The sequence below is a fragment of the Osmerus mordax genome, unplaced genomic scaffold (assembly GCF_038355195.1).
Source record: "Osmerus mordax isolate fOsmMor3 unplaced genomic scaffold, fOsmMor3.pri Scaffold_122, whole genome shotgun sequence".
Lineage (NCBI taxonomy): Eukaryota > Metazoa > Chordata > Actinopteri > Osmeriformes > Osmeridae > Osmerus > Osmerus mordax.
The window spans coordinates 15,846-31,889 of record NW_027120434.1 but is presented as its reverse complement, the minus strand read 5'-3'; the positions used below and the strand labels follow the sequence as shown (position 1 = coordinate 31,889).

Genomic DNA, 16,044 nt, shown 5'->3' with positions numbered 1-16,044 from the left:
TCAACCACAGAAATGCATTTATCACACAAACAGAAAAGTTGGAGAACCGGATACAGCTACACCCCGGAGCAAACACTCGTAAAGAGACACAGAGAACTAAAACTGTAACACACTCACCCTCACACACACACAGCGAGAGAGAGCCCTGTCACACACTCAAACTCACACAGACAGAAAACCAACACACACACAGAGGGAGAAAGAGTGTGTACCCACACTCGCTGTGTCAGACATACAGCGAGAGAAAACAGTCCACCTATGTAAATCTCTCCCCAGTGTCAAACAGCGAATTCCACTCCTGTAGCAGATGAGAGGAAGAAGGAGCAGAATATTGCATCCTGAGGGAGAACCACAACTTGTATCTCTGCTCTTTTTCTCTCAGTTTAAATCAGCACTCGCTTCTTCAAAATTATTTGCTCGTGTAATTTCCCATCGCTGACCATTCTAGCAGAGCAACCTGGAAGATCTACAGCTTCAAGGAGGATGGGAGTATGGAGATGAGAGGGGGAACAAGAGGGAGGGTAGGGTCGGATTGAGAAGGGTTCGCTAGGGTCAAGTTTGATAGGGTCATGTTAGGTTGGGTTGAGTTGGATAGAGTTAGGTTAAGGTTGGTGAGGTTGGGCTGGTCTTACCTGTGACAGACACCACCATGGGAGCCTCCAGGGGTCTGTTGTTGTCCAAGTCTCTGCTGAGTCTCAGGTCTCCCGTCTCCGGGTTCAGCAGGAGCAGGCTGAGCTCGTTCCCAGACAGGAAGCTGTACTGCAGCTTGTCGGACACGTCCGGGTCGCGGGCCGGCACCCTGCCGATCACCCCCGAGGGGAAGCTGTTGGACTTGTTGGTGACGTAGTTGTTGAAGATGATCTCGAAGTCCTTCAGCACGGGGGGGTTGTCGTTCACGTCCACCAGCCGGATGTGGACCGTGGCCCGGCTGACCAGCGGAGCCGATGTTGCCTGGACGACGATAACATACTCCGTCCTGCTCTCGTAGTCGAGGTCGGCGAGAGCCGTCAGGTCCCCGTTGAAGATGTCCAGCTGGAAGACCTCTGGGACGTTGCCCTCCACGATCTGGTACATGATCTGGGCGTTGGTGCCCTCGTCTGGGTCGCTGGCACTGACCCGGGCCACCACGGACCCCACGGGGCTGTTCTCCTCCACGTACACAAACAGCTCGTCCTTCTCGAACACCGGCGCGTTGTCGTTGATGTCCAGCACCGACACCTGGACCTCAACCGCCGCTGTCAACTGGGGAACCCCGCGGTCCACCGCATACGCCTTGAGGCTGTAGACCGGTACGTTCTCCCGGTCCAGTTTCCGGGCGGTCCGGATGATTCCGGAGTACGGTTCCACAAAGAAATCCCCGTCTCCGTCCTCCCCTCCCTGGAAGGTGTAGCTCAGGCGGCCATTGGAGCCGGCGTCTCTGTCGGAGGCGGAGATCTGCAGGACGCTGGTGTAGACGGGCGCGTCCTCGAACACGGTCCCCTGGTACACGTCTCGCAGGAACTGGGGAGCGTTGTCGTTGGCATCCAGCACGATGATCTCCACGTACGTCGTGTCCGACTTCTGAGGGATACCATTGTCCCTGGCGACGATGGCGAGCGTGTACGACGCCTGAACCTCGTAGTCGATCTCCGTCTGGGTGGTGATGGCGCCCGAGTCCTGTTCGATCTTGAACTGGGGGACGTTGTCCTCCATCACGTAGGTGATCCTGGCGTTCTCGCCCGTGTCCTCGTCCGTGGCGCTGATGACGACTACGGTGGAGCCGATTGGACGGTCCTCGCTGATGGTCACCTGGTAGTTGGCGCTCTGGAACACCGGCCGGTGCGTGTTGGCGTCCGTGACGTTGATGAAGACCTGCGCGGTGTCGGAGCGCGTGCCGTCAGACGCGGTGACCGTCAGGACGTACTGACGCTCCTGCTTGTAGTCGAGGGGCAGCGCCAGAGTGACCAGCCCCCCCCCGCTCTGGCTGGTGATGGCGAAGCGGTTCCGCGTGTTGCCGCTGGAGATCTGATACGTCACCACGCTGTTCACGTCCCGATCCACCGCGGTCAGCGTGGCGATGCTGGTGCCCACCACGGCGTCCTCGTTGATCTTCAGGGCGTACACCTTCTCCGTGAACGTGGGGACGTTGTCGTTAACGTCGAGCACCGTGATGCTCACGCCCGCCGAGGACGACATCACCGGCACGCCGTGGTCGCTCGCTTCCACACCGAAGGCGTAGAACTCTGTGGTCTCCCGGTCCAGCTCCTCGCTCACGGTGATCCACCCGGTGCTGTTGTTGATGGTGAACGGGAAACTGGGGCCGGTGTCCGTCAGCCGGTAGTGCAGGCGGGCGTTGTCGCCCGAGTCGGCGTCGATGGCCTGGATGTGGATCACCGAGTATCCCACGGCAACGTTCTCCAGGACGGTGGCTTGGAAGGGCGTGCTGACGAACATGGGCGCGTTGTCGTTCACATCCACCACCTGCACCACCACCATCCCCGTCCCGTTAATCAACGGGGGCCGTCCTCCGTCCTGCGCCTTGATCCGCAGGTTATACTCCCTGATCATCTCGTAATCCAGGGGGTTGATGACGTCGATGACGCCCGTGGGGGAGTGGATGTAGAACTGGCCCTTCACGTTCCCGCTGATGATGCTGTAGTGGACCTTGGCGTTGTTTCCCTCGTCCTTGTCGCTGGCCTCCACCTGCGTCACCTTGGTGTTGACGGCCACGTTCTCGGGCACCTGGACCACGTAGCGCTTCTCACTGAACTGCGGGTAGTTGTCGTTCTCATCTTCGACGGAAATGTTGACGGTGGCGGAGGCGCTCCGTGGGCCGGGGTCTTTCCCCTGGTCATTAGCCTCCACGATCAGCTGGTACTGGGACATCGTTTCTCGGTCGGGCCGCTCTCGGATCCTCACCAGACCGTTCCGCTGGTCAATTTCGAAAACGGCGTTCACCCCGTCGCCGTTGACGATCTTGTAGATCATGTTGGCGTTGGAGGGCGCGTCTCCGTCTGTGGCTCTTATCGTCATGACTTCAAAGCCCACTTCCACGTTCTCCCGTATGCTAACACGGTATTCGGTTTGCTCAAACACAGGCCCGTGATCGTTTGTGTCGCTCACCGTGACGGTGAGGTAAGTCGTGGCTGAGCGCCTGGGGGAACCATTGTCTGTCACCGTTACTTTAAAAACGTGGGTGTCTTTGATCTCTCTATCTAACGCCTGGACGGTGGTAATGCTTCCCGTCTGTGGGTTTATGAGGAAAAAGTCGTTGGATCGGCTGTCGAACAAAGCCTCCATACGGTACTCCAGCCTTCCCTCCTCCCCGTCGTCCGGGTCTGCGGCCTTCAGAGTGATAACGCGGGTTCCCGCTGCCTCGTTCTCCGGGACCGACACCTGATAGTTGGGCAGCTGGAACTGAGGGGACGCGTTGGCGTTCCTGCGTCTTCTGCGGTTCCATTTGTCAGGCATTCTCTGAACGGCATCTGATAAAGATCCATGTCTCTCCGATGTCACGATCTGCACTCTCACGCGCACGGAGACGCGGTCACCGCGCAAAGCACAACGCAGAGACGGCGCGATCCGTTCCCCACGCTCCAAACAAAAGTCATGACCCAAAAACAAATTCCCTTGAGCAAAAACCGCTTTTAGGTATTTTCCTGAACATTCAGAGGCAGTAAATATAACGTTTCGCGTAAAGGCCGGCAACAATTTAGATACATTCAACAGCAAACTACCTGCAGGAAGACAGGAAGTATTATCTAGTTCTGTTAGATAATGGATGTCAATGTCTGGCTCACCTAATATGTTCTTTCGTCTGTATTTGATGAAACAATCCTGCCCGTGCACAAACACATTGAAACGTGTCAGCATGAAGTTTCCAGGTGATACAGATCCAACACGGAGGTAGACGGGCACCGGGTTCCTTGGTGCACGCGCACAGTCCACATTTTGGGATAAACGTATCACTCCCTCTTGCCATTCCACTTGTAAAAAGTTCTGAATGTATTTAGGAGTTAAAGTCCTGTCTACTTTGTACGTCCAACCGGGCCCAAGCGAAAAATTGGCCACAACGGTCCGCGGTTGTAACGTATCCGAAAGGTGCAATTCGAAACATCCCGTCAGCGGCACGTTGAATAGAATACCAACCCAGATCCAACACACGGACGATTCCATGGTTCAAAACTTCTCAATTCCATTCAAATTAATCCAACACACCTCCGCAAAAAATCATTAGCTTTCCTTCTCCCAACTCCTGGTCTCTCTTTTGACCACCATTGCGAAGTTTTAAAGAGGAAAAAAACTGTGTGTATCCATAGTATCCGAGGAGCGCAGCTGCATTATCCAACGGCAAGTTTTAAATGACTACAAAATGGCTCCGCGTCTCGCCTCCTCTGAGACTGCTTACCATAAGCCCGCTGAGCGGCCGCGGCGGGGAATCTCTCGCGGGGGGCTTTCTCATGGAGATTGGGAAGTGTCGGTAGAAGACGGTAGCAGTCACTGTGTTTTGTCATTACAATGTAATATGCGTTGCGCGTCGGCCATCCCTATTGAGTCTATCATGTCACAGAAGTTAGTCTATCACTGAAACTTGCTCCTTCTGTGTTTGAAAGTTTTGTTATTAAGGTTCTGTGAGGTTTTACGTTTTATTTTTTCAATTTATTCCGGTGTTGAGGTTGATAAATTCAGATAAATTTGGTCTTTTTTTATGTCCTTTTTACATTATTGTGAGTTGTAAGACAATCATTGTATCTCGTTTGTTCTCATCGTAGTTATCACTTCTATTAGAAACAAAAACGTTCCATATCAAATTTAAGACAACATAAGAGTTTGCTTCATCATATTGGACGAAATACGTTATGGCCGAATTGGAAAAAAATTGTGAAATTGATTTGACCATGAAAGCGTCGATTCGAACTAATGACCCGGGAGAAACGGAATCAGACACAGGCGGTCATCCACGCGCAAGCATGGGTAAGGTGGCGCGTGAACTTAGCATAAATTGAACTAGAACGCCCTCTTGTGGTGGGAACCGCTTGCGGAGATGCATTAGGCCTTTGAGCCTGAAAAAATACAACGTTTACGTAAGTCATTAAAACAGTGCAATGTTTATCCAATTGTGCTTAATTTACAGTTTTAAAGTATTGTTCATTATGTACATAATGCATATTTTTGTTCAAAATAACGCACGTCTCCATCCAAAACCAGCAGTTAAACCCAAAAGGCACTGTTCCATAGTTCGTGAATAATTTTTCCTTTCAAAAATCTTGTCACAAAATTAAAAAAATCTATATATACTTGATTTATAAACAGAAGAGTTCAATCTAAATTATCAAGGTATTTTACAAATATCTGGATTTAGAAAACAGGATTTTGACTTGACACCCACCCTTACCAGATATGAACACAGTTGAAAGTCACTTAATACCACAGAGGAAGAGGTGTAAGTGTTAGCACCAGAGAATAAAACTGCAACCCTCTTCCTGAATTCACATCTAGATAATAATACAGAATATAATATCATAGCTCAATAAAATCATTATATCATAATAGGCAGATGCATTGTATCATAACTAGTAACGATATATCATCATTCCTATGAATTTAATATTGTTTAATGTCTCTGGTTGACTGCATGTTCAGATTCAGGCATGCTTCTCTCTCTCTTTCTATTTTCTGGCCCTCTACAAGTACGATTCTGAAGGATCTCATCGTCTAGAACCCCAAATGGAACAGCAGAACCCCTGAGGGAGGATGGGGGGTGATTGCTGGAACTGGCTGGTTCAGCTGGCTGGTTCTGGGCTGTGGTACTCCGTGTCAGAGTACACCTTCCTGGCCCTGTCCCTGCCCAGCTGCAGGGTGTGTTCACTGGGTCCCAGACGCACAATCTTCCCACTGCCCAGACACTCGTCCCCGCGGTACAGCACCGCAAACTGGGGGGATAAAACACATACACACCAGTTGAGTTAGCGGAAGCAAAGGCTTCTACTGGGATGTGAACACAAACACAAGACTGACATGACCGTTGATGACCTCATGCTCTTCTGGAGCCTGCCCAAAGTTTGTCAATTGTGCCTGTGCACACACACACACACACACACACACACACACAATCATTCTGTCACTTAAAACACACACACACACACACAATCATTCTGTCACTTAAAACACACACACACACACAATCATTCTCTCACTTAAAACACACACACACACAATCATTCTGTCACTTAAAACACACACACACACACAATCATTCTGTCACTTAAAACACACACACACACACACACACACGCACACACGGCAGGGTTCTGGCTGGGTTCCCAGAGGGAGTCTGATAAACGAGGCTGTATTGTTTCTGGGAGCAGGGGGTTATGGGATAGCGCAGCCAGAAAGAGAGTTAATCCGAGCATGGACGAGCCCCTTTGTCTGGTGACTGAGCCTAGTGCAAACCTGACACACACACACACACACACACACACCTGAGCCTAGTGCAAACCTGACACACACACACACCTGACACACACACACACACCTGAGCCTAGTGCAAACCTGACAGAGACCCCACACACACACACACACACACACACACACACACACACCTGAGCCTAGTGCAAACCTGACAGAGACCCCACACACACACACACACACCTGAGCCTAGTGCAAACCTGACAGAGACCCCACACACACACACACACACCAATCAAAAACACACACGCCAGACACAAACACACTTTCCCACCTACACACTCTCTGTAGCAAACAAACACACTCACACTCTCTTTCTCTCACACTCTCTCTATTACACACACTCACACTCTCTCTCTCTCTCTCTCTCTGTAGCACACACACACACAAAACACCAGTAAAGTAGCTAGCACAGTGGGACACACAGCTCAACTTGAAACAGATTAGCAGAGCTACAACATCCACACACACACACACACACACACACACACCATAACCATTATCCAGTTCAGTTCGACCATCAGAGAAAGTGTTCCTCCTTCTGTTTTAGATCCAAACTTTCTTGTTTTCTGTTTTGAGTTTCTACACTTCCCCCAGAGGGGATAAGGGGCGTGACCTGAGCGTTTCCATGGTGATGGGGGCGTGGCACGTACCTGTCCTGGCGTCAGGGCTCTCATTGGTTGAGCCAGCATGATCCAGACTGAGCCGTCCATGTTGAGGGTGACGGTACAGGGCACTGAGGACACACAGGATCCACCAATCACACGCCAGCTCAGCACCACCACCCAAACACGGTATCTAAACACACTGTTACTATTATTACATTTAGTCATTTAGCAGACGCTCTTATCCAGAGCGACTTACACTAAGTACAGGGACATTCCCCCGAGGCAAGTAAGGTGAAGTGCCTTGCCCAAGGACACAATGTAATTTTGCACGGCCAGGAATCGAACCAACAACCTTCTGATTAATAGCCCGACTCCCTAACCGCTCAGCCATCTGACCCCCCACAACTGTGGGGAGTTACAACTGTGGTTATGACTTATTCTGACTGTTAATGTAACACATCACGACTGTCATTATGACAATCTATACATGCAAACATAACATCATTAGCATCATAGCAGTTCTAGCTGGTTATAAGCAGACAGTAAGAGAGACTCAGCAGAGAGACATACTAAGCAGGTCTAGCTGGTTATAAGCAGACAGTAAGAGAGACTCAGCAGAGAGACACACTAAGCAGTTCTAGCTGGTTATAAGCAGACAGTAAGAGAGACTCAGCAGAGAGACATACTAAGCAGGTCTAGCTGGTTATAAGCAGACAGTAAGAGAGACTCAGCAGAGAGACACACTAAGCAGTTCTAGCTGGTTATAAGCAGACAGTAAGAGAGACTCAGCAGAGAGACATACTCAGGGGCATCTGGTGCAGGAAGCGGAAGTGACACTCCATCATCTGTGTCCGGACCAGTTCCGGGGGCGGGTCCACCGTGATCCAATGGAATCGGTCGGTCCGTAGCGTGTCCCGGAACAGAGCCGGGTGATTGGTGGTTGGACCCTGGCACGTCACAGAGAGGTCAGACGCGGTTGGACGATGCGTTACAAGATACACAACAGGATGTGACAGAGTAGGACAGGATTAAGACACTGCTGTTCTCATCAAAATGTTATTCTGCTCACAGTTTTATTCTACTGTAATCTACTGTGTACTTTACTACTACACACAACTTTATTCTCATTTTACTATTACAACTGTCCACTGTTCTCAATTTACTCTACCTCATTCCACTGGCATCTACTCTGCTCTCTCTCTACTATTAATCCTCTCCTCTCCTGTCTCTCTACTGCCTCTACTCACCACAAACACCTCTCCAGTAGTGATGTCCTTGTCTACCACAAACCAGGGGTCTCTCTGCCCTCCTATCCTGGCTCTCTGCCCCAGGGTCAGAGTGAACCAGCCTGGGGAGGAGGAGAGGGAGGAAGAGATGGAGGAGAGGGAGGGAGGGAGGGAGGGAGGGAGGGAGGGAGGGAGGGAGGGAGGGAGGGAGGGAGGGAGGGAGGGAGGGAGGGAGGGAGGGAGGGAGGGAGGGAGGGAGGGAGGGAGGGAGGGAGGGAGGGAGGGAGGGAGGGAGGGAGGGAGGGAGGGAGGGAGGGAGGGAGGGAGGGAGGGAGGGAGGAGATGGAGGTGAGAGGATATTATTTTATGACGTTCAACACAGGAAGTTAAAAGGTTCTACTCGGGAAGTTGTGTTGTTCTAGAATGTTCTCTCTGATCTCTACCTTTATGTTCTCCCATGATCTTCCCGTCCACGATGGAGACAAAGTTCCCTGGCTTGGGTTCCAGATACTGATGTTATAAACACAGTTAGACACTTTACAGATGTTGTTATTGGTATTGAAAGGTGTATCATTTTCCCCTACTATGATCTTATAGTATAGGATAGCACATTTAAGTAGAGTACTGTATAGTTTAGTGCAGTACGTTATGGTATAGTGTAGTATAGTACAGTATAGTAGGCTATACTAGTCACATAGGAAGTATTGAGTGATGAATCTTTACCTCCAAAATGAAGTCCTCAAAGTTCCTCTCTCCGATGAAACAGATTCCCATACTCTGGAAATACACATCAGTTTAGATTCAGAATTGACTTCCTACAGTTTTTAGTTTACTGCTCTTGTGTTCTGTCTTGTGCATGGTGCCGGGAAAAATAAAAATAAACCTATCACTCATTTAGCTACATTGTGGGCACAACAAATTTGAGGCTTTCCACAAACCAAAATCTCAACACATTAACTGTCCTTTTTAGTTTTGACTACATCAGCATGATGAGATCCTGGCTCAGCGTCGCCCCCCTGTGGCAGGATGAATGACTGGCAGGAGCTCCAGAAGCATCTCCAGCCCTCTTACCTCCTTCTTCCTCAGAACGTGCTGGAAGCCCGCCTCGGCCGCCATCTTCTTCACGTAGTCCTTGGTGAGCCCAGCCAGCGGGAACACGGTGCGCCGCAAAGCATCCTGGGAGATCTGGCTGAGGAAGAACGTCTGGTCCTTCACAAGGTCCGCCCCCTGGTGCAGCTTCACCGCTGCCGTGGAAACGGGCGTGCGAGGAACGACACAGGTGTGTTAATCAAGGCTAGTGTCTGCTGAATGAGTGCATGAGAACATTAGGGGGAAGTGAGGAGAGCTGGAGAGAGGAGAGGTGTAACAGAGAACAGGAAATGACACGCTCTGGTCTTACGTCGTCTGATCTCGAAGCGATCTCTGAAGAGCGTTGTGAGCGGGGCCGTGCGTTTCTGCTGGAACACCTCGTCATCTTCCTGCGACGTCCTGGCATAGTGACCCGTCGCCATGGCGTCAGCGCCTAGATACGAAAACAACAGACTTCTTAGGCCGGTGTTTTCAATCATTTTCAACTGTTCTAACTTGGATTGCCTTCATAAGAATATTTATGGTTAAAAGGGATGTTACTGACATCTCCATAGAAAGCGATCTGGGGTGAAAGCTGGGTTTAGTGTGTCTGTGTGTGTGTCATCACAACCTTCATTACAAACCCAAAGAGTTGACGGCATACTGGAAGAAGTGGTTGAACTTAATATGCTTGTTACAGAGTATGTCTGGATTAGGGGTCCGCCCTCTTTCATATTCCTTCAAGAGCTTGCTGAAAAGGACAAGGCGAAAGGTATTCAGACCTGAAAAGAAAAAACTGTATCGTAATAGAGCTATATATAAAACGATAAGATTAAGCAAGTCCGTGCGTCCCTGTCAGGCTTACCTGAACACTTCATGCCAGTATTCCTTGACATAGGAGACCTGGTGGAAGGGAATATCCAAGCCCTGGCACACCTTGTACGCGTCTTCGCAGTCTTTCTCCGAGTTACACACCCCCTTCTCATCTAAAGAGTCCCAATTCTTCATGAACACGCCCGTGACATTGTAACCTTCGAATGACAACACTCATTACTCATGACAATATTATCTGACAACCGACTGATTTTTTTAAAGGACACGGTGTCATGTTATACACCGGAATGATATGTACTATTTTAAAAGTGATAAGTTAGCTAACGGTATGGACTTTCCTACCTTTTCGCTTAAGTACAAGCGCCGTGACAGAACTGTCAACTCCACCCGACATCGCGCACACGATATGTCTCAAAACACCCATGTTGTTCGAAGTTTTTTGTTACCAAAATAGGAAAATTTACTGGTGTTTTTCCAACATATTATATAACAACGCTTCACTTTTAGAGCTACAAGCAGCCATATTAACACTGGTCCATTCCAAAATAATGTTCGACTGGAAACAAGTCACAATGGGTTACATAGTACCGGCATATGTTGCCGTCGTCTCTCAGTCACGGTAACACTGAAATAAACACAGCGGTGTTGACTTCTGCACAAATAAGCAACAAAGGCAAGGTAAGTGGGCATAATCCATTTCCAAATTCATAATATTTTACGTAAAACCTAATTTAATACGGTTAAATAAAAATTCACAATCCAGACAAGAAGTTATCTTACAACCTGTAAAGAGGTTTGCGGTTTAAAGATTTGTTGTTAATCAACGTGGCCAGAACTTTTTCTGAGGGTTTGGCTTGGCACGGTATGTCATCACATTACGTTGTTATTCAGTTATACATACGTAATTAACTTTTGTAAACATTACATCGAGTATGGTAACTTTACAGGTTTGCATTTTTCAATGCACTTTATTGAATAATTTATGGAATGTTGTTAAAGGGACAGACTGTGAGACATTGCCTAAAAGGTTTTGCACATCAGATCACTTCAACCCTCCCCATCCTCTCTCTCTCTATATTTCTCCCCCCTCTCTCTCTGTCCTCCCTCTCCTTCTTTCACTGTTTTCCTTCCTCTCCTCTCTCTCTCTCCCTCTCCTCTCCTCCCTCCCTCCCTCCCTCCCTCCCTCCCTCCCTCCCTCCCTCCCTCCCTCCCTCCCTCCCTCCCTCCCTCCCTCCCTCCCTCCCTCCCTCTCCCTCTCCTCTCTCTCTCTCCCTCTCCTCTCCCCCCTCTCCCCTCTCCTCCCTCCCTCTCCTCTCTCCTCCCCCCTCTCCTCTCTCTCTCTCCCTCCCTCTCCCCCCTCTCCTCTCTCCTCCCTCCCTCTCCTCTCTCCTCCCTCCCTCTCCTCTCCCCCCTCTCCTCTCTCTCTCTCCCTCTCCTCTCCTCCCTCCCTCCCTCTCCTCTCCCCCCTCTCCCCCCTCCCTCTCCTCTCCCCCCTCTCCTCTCTCTCTCCCTCTCCTCTCTCTCTCTCCCTCTCCTCTCCCCCCTCTCCTCTCTCTTCCCTCCCTCTCCCCCCAGCATGTCTGTGGAGGACGTCACCCTCCAGCTTCTGCTCGAGGCCAGGGAGACAGTGATGTCCAGCCCCCTGGGAGTCCTCCACACTCCCATGATCCCCTGGGCCCAGACATCCCTGCCCCTCCCCATCCCCTGCCATGCACACATCAAGCTGGAGAACATGCAGAGAACAGGTCACATCCAATACCCAGAGGGCTTCACGGATTAAACAAAGTTAACAGCTTTGACTTTTGACAAGTTGGATAAAAAACTATCTTGATTCACAGGCTCTTTCAAGATCAGAGGGGTGGCCAATCAGTTTGCCAGGAGACCACCGGGTGGCAAATTTGTCACCATGTCAGCTGGGAATTATGGGAAGTCGTTTGCATACGCCTCCAAACACTACGGGAGTCAGGGGAAGGTAGTGATGCCAGACTCCGCCCCTCTCTCCAGATCCACCCTCATACAGGTCAGACTCCGCCCCTCTCTCCAGATCCACCCTCATACAGGTCAGACTCCGCCCCTCTCTCCAGATCCACCCTCATACAGGTCAGACTCCGCCCCTCTCTCCAGATCCACCCTCATACAGGTCAGACTCCGCCCCTCTCTCCAGATCCACCCTCATACAGGTCAGGATGAGGATCCATGTAGCAGAGACACAATCACTATCGTAACCACAGTAACCAGCCCTGTTTCCTGCAGAGTTTGGGCGTGGAGGTGGAGCGCGTGCCTACTTCCTGTCTCCTGGGCGCGGTGAAACGATGTGTCCAGGAAGACAACTTTTCCTTCCTGCACTCTTACGATGACCTGGACCTGGTGGCTGGACACGCCAGGTAGCCCTCTACTCTGACTGCTGGGTGTGTTGCTCACTGAAGAAAAAAGTTTAGAAAGCTACAATAAAGTTTTGAAGGGCTGACAAAATATTTTCTGAAAAAAGTACTTTCCGGACGAGACAAAGGGATTACATGACTGAGAATAGAGACATTCCTGATCACCCGTGGCCATATAAGAGGGAGATGTTCTAAATTGTCAAAAAGGATCCCTGGCAAATGTGCTGCATATCTATATTGTCTTTTTGAATTAGTTTCTTCATATGAGGTGAGTTCCAACAGGAAGTAGTAATGGCTACTTCTTACTTCAGTATGTCAGAGCCCCACACTTCTTTACTTTTAACTTGAGTGAAAAAGTGTAATCAGCAGTTTACCAGTCTTTTTAAACATGAGTATCTGTACTTCTACTTGAGTGAAGGATGTGTGTACTTTTGCCATCTCTGGTGTGTAGTCTAGGTCTGGAGGTGCTGGAGCAGCTGCCGGCTCCTGAGGTGGTGGTAGTGTGCTGTGGGGGCGGCGGCCTGCTGGCGGGCGTGGCCACGGCACTCAGCCTGTCCGGCTGCAGATCCACCAGGGTCTACGGAGTCGAGCCTGAAGGAGGTAGGACTGCCCTCACTGTACTGGTCTCTACTGGTGCTGAACTCTACTGGTCTATAGTCACTCTATACTAGTCTTTACTGGTCTAGTACAGTGCGTGTGTGTGTGTCCAGCCTGCACCATGTACAGAAGCTTCATCGAGAACAAGCCAGTAGGGATGGACGCCAGGAGCATCGCCTCAGGACTAGCTCCACCCTCCGCAGGTGCGTCTTCCGACAAAACACCTCGAATCAAGTTCACCCAACACGCTTGCACGTAGATGGATCAGGTGTGTTTGGTTAGAGTGTACCTGCGGCCCTCAGGTGCCCTCCCCTACGAGCTGTGCCGGCGCTACGTGGAGGAGGTCGTCCTGGTGACTGACGAGGAGATCAAGGCCGCTGTCTCCGCCCTGTACGGGGCGGGGCTGGTGGTGGAGCCGTCCGGATCTGCTGCCTTCGCCGCCATCGTCAACAACAGGATCCCGGACGTGGAGGGGAGGAGGGTGGCGGTCATCCTCAGTGGGGGGAACATCGGCAGGGAGGAGCTCACCAGCTTCCCTGGATGAGTCACCATGACAACAGTGACACCGATCAGTTTGGTACGATGTAGTATGAGATGGTGAGAGAGTTGGGGGTTAATTCTGCTCTGTGTCCACTCCCATGGTGCCCGATTCAGCATCTTTCTATCAGTGGGCGACACTAATCAAGTGTCTCTGTTGACCAAGAGTTTTTGACAGTGAAGGTGCAGGCATGAATGACTCTTTTCTTGAACTCTTGAAGTTTTCATATAATTTTCATTTAACACTAATAAAACTTTGTATTGCATTATCTCCATATCCTCTTGATTAGCTGTTATCTTGTTTTCTTGTGGGAAAAACACATGACCAATGAAGCCAAATACACTTCACACAGAAAGATATGAACAAGGTAAAAAATACAAATTCTGTTTATTTTTGTCACATTTGGAAACAAGATTTTTGATGGAGACCAGCCTTTTCACGTCTGCATGAAGTAGAATTGAACCAGACCAAGTCCAAATGATCACATATACACAATGTGGTGTGCTGGACATGTTGATTGTTGCTACAGAGAGATACCCTCCTGTTGGTTTACCCTCCAACCCTGCTCCTAGAGAAACACCTTACCAGGGGGGGGTAGATCTCCAGGAGCAGGGTTTGATTGTTACCCTCCAGGGGGGGTAGATCTCCAGGAGCAGGGTTTGACTGTTACCCTCCAGGGGGGTAGATCTCCAGGAGCAGGGTTTGAGTGTTGCCCTCCAGGGGGGTAGATCTCCAGGAGCAGGGTTTGGGTGTTGCCCTACAGGGGGGTAGATCTCCAGGAGCAGGGTTTGAGTGTTGCCCTCCAGGGGGGTAGATCTCCAGGAGCAGGGTTTGAGTGTTGCCCTCCAGGGGGGTAGATCTCCAGGAGCAGGGTTTGGGTGTTGCCCTACAGGGGGGTAGATCTCCAGGAGCAGGGTTTGGGTGTTGCCCTACAGGGGGGTAGATCTCCAGGAGCAGGGCGGGTGGGGCAGCCCGGCTGTGGTGTCAGTTCTGCATAACATCTTTAGTTGCCATCCTGCAGACAACGGCGTCCAGTAGACTACCACACTCCTGGGGGGGGACTTTGTAGAGCTGGAGGGAGGAGGCGAGAGGAGAGGAACAGGAGGAGGAAAGAGGAAAGAAGAGGGAGAGATAAAAGGCAGAACCATAATTTGTCTCTGAATTGATCATTCCATTTTATACTTCATTGATCAAACACAGAAACGTCTGTCCAGCTAGCTACCCACTGACACACCAACCTTCTTGATCTTGGCCGAGTCTGTCAGAGAGGAGACGTCCTCCACGGGGATCTGCTGCCCTGCTACCATGGCAACCACGTCAGCTAGCAGCTGTGCGTCCTCCCCCTCGTGCACCAGCACCACGAGGACGCACTCGTCTCTGTCCGAGATACCGAACCTTTTAAACGCCTCGGAGATCTACAGAGAAAGGAGACAGAACGAAAGGCCTGCAGTTACACAAAACAATACAAGAATGACAATTGCTGTGCTTACGCAATATGTACTATATAGATGTACACTACACACTTACACCATTAGTAGGTAGAAGATTGAAAATGATTTCTGAATACAAGCTCTTGGTCTTCATCTTTCCGATCTTGTGCAAGTGAACAGCCTTGTTCGTAGCTATGAGCACTTGGAACGGATCCACAATCTAAGCATAGAGGCATTTAGGTTAACTACATCAACATACAGTAAGTCATTATCACATGCCTAAACAACTTAAATAGCAACGTTAACTTCAAAGTTAATTTAACTTAAAAATATGACTATTGTATTATTATTCCTAAGCTTGCTAGGTGACCTAGCTTGTTAGGTATCTACCTGTAAAACTTACCATCGTTGGGTTTATCAAGGCACCCTTGATTAGTCCATCAACTGCATTTTTTCTCAATTCTACGGCGTTTTTGACATCTTTAAAAAGTAACTGAGTCACGGTGAACTCCGGAAAGAGCTCAAGTTGTTGAGATAAATGCATCATTCAAAAGAAAACTAAAACGACTATGAGAAATGACGATAAACGTCTGACTAACATTTCGCTACACTTCCAGCAAGAAAATAGGGGGACCAGTAACAGTGTTGCACAGCTCGTCATTGGAAATGTTCCGCTTTTGAATTAATGGTCAACGAGAAACGGTCACAAGTTACTTATTATGTAGATATCATTATAATAACATTTACTCTAATACTGAACATTCATAGTCGGAATAATCGTATCACGATAGTTATTACTGATACCAATGATGTTTTGTTCGTATTTGGGAAAAAAACGCAAATGTTTTGTGCTTGCACGGAAGTTATATCAGTAAACGTTCCCCTTCGGAATATTTTCTTTTGACGGACCAGCCA

The 16,044-nt window shown here is 49.7% G+C and overlaps 4 protein-coding genes across 5 annotated transcripts; 1 reads left to right on the top strand and 3 right to left on the bottom strand.

The window, feature by feature from the left end:
* Window positions 1–632: 632 nt before the first annotated feature.
* Window positions 633–4,197, bottom strand: LOC136939118 (cadherin EGF LAG seven-pass G-type receptor 1-like; the record flags this gene model as incomplete). Its single annotated transcript, XM_067231980.1, has 1 exon — window positions 633–4,197. A coding segment is annotated over exon 1 (3,523 nt), but the record flags the coding sequence as incomplete, so codon positions are not given.
* An 879-nt stretch (window positions 4,198–5,076) lies between these two features.
* On the bottom strand, window positions 5,077–10,690 carry LOC136939120 (mitochondrial tRNA-specific 2-thiouridylase 1-like). Of its 2 annotated transcripts, none has more exons than XM_067231983.1 (11): window positions 10,526–10,690; window positions 10,215–10,380; window positions 9,994–10,100; window positions 9,681–9,803; window positions 9,353–9,525; window positions 9,005–9,058; window positions 8,725–8,791; window positions 8,303–8,403; window positions 7,858–8,002; window positions 7,101–7,183; window positions 5,077–5,912 (listed from the first exon to the last, which is right to left on the bottom strand). In XM_067231983.1, exons 1-11 carry the CDS (start codon window positions 10,605–10,607, stop codon window positions 5,763–5,765), a joined length of 1,251 nt encoding a protein of 416 aa, XP_067088084.1. In that variant the 5' UTR covers window positions 10,608–10,690; the 3' UTR covers window positions 5,077–5,762. The 2 variants fall into 2 exon arrangements, with proteins under 2 accessions (XP_067088084.1, XP_067088085.1); XM_067231984.1 differs by having other exon boundaries at window positions 10,215–10,335.
* A 100-nt stretch (window positions 10,691–10,790) lies between these two features.
* Window positions 10,791–13,984, top strand: LOC136939122 (L-threonine ammonia-lyase-like). Its single transcript, XM_067231986.1, has 7 exons — window positions 10,791–10,861; window positions 11,759–11,928; window positions 12,022–12,203; window positions 12,437–12,567; window positions 13,016–13,164; window positions 13,275–13,364; window positions 13,464–13,984. Exons 2-7 carry the CDS (start codon window positions 11,760–11,762, stop codon window positions 13,703–13,705), a joined length of 963 nt encoding a protein of 320 aa, XP_067088087.1. The 5' UTR covers window positions 10,791–10,861; window position 11,759; the 3' UTR covers window positions 13,706–13,984.
* A 78-nt stretch (window positions 13,985–14,062) lies between these two features.
* LOC136939121 (EKC/KEOPS complex subunit TPRKB-like) lies at window positions 14,063–15,738 on the bottom strand. Its single transcript, XM_067231985.1, has 4 exons — window positions 15,533–15,738; window positions 15,227–15,349; window positions 14,938–15,114; window positions 14,063–14,770 (listed from the first exon to the last, which is right to left on the bottom strand). The coding sequence occupies exons 1-4, from the start codon at window positions 15,674–15,676 to the stop codon at window positions 14,684–14,686; spliced, it is 531 nt and encodes a 176-aa protein (XP_067088086.1). The 5' UTR covers window positions 15,677–15,738; the 3' UTR covers window positions 14,063–14,683.
* Window positions 15,739–16,044: the final 306 nt, after the last annotated feature.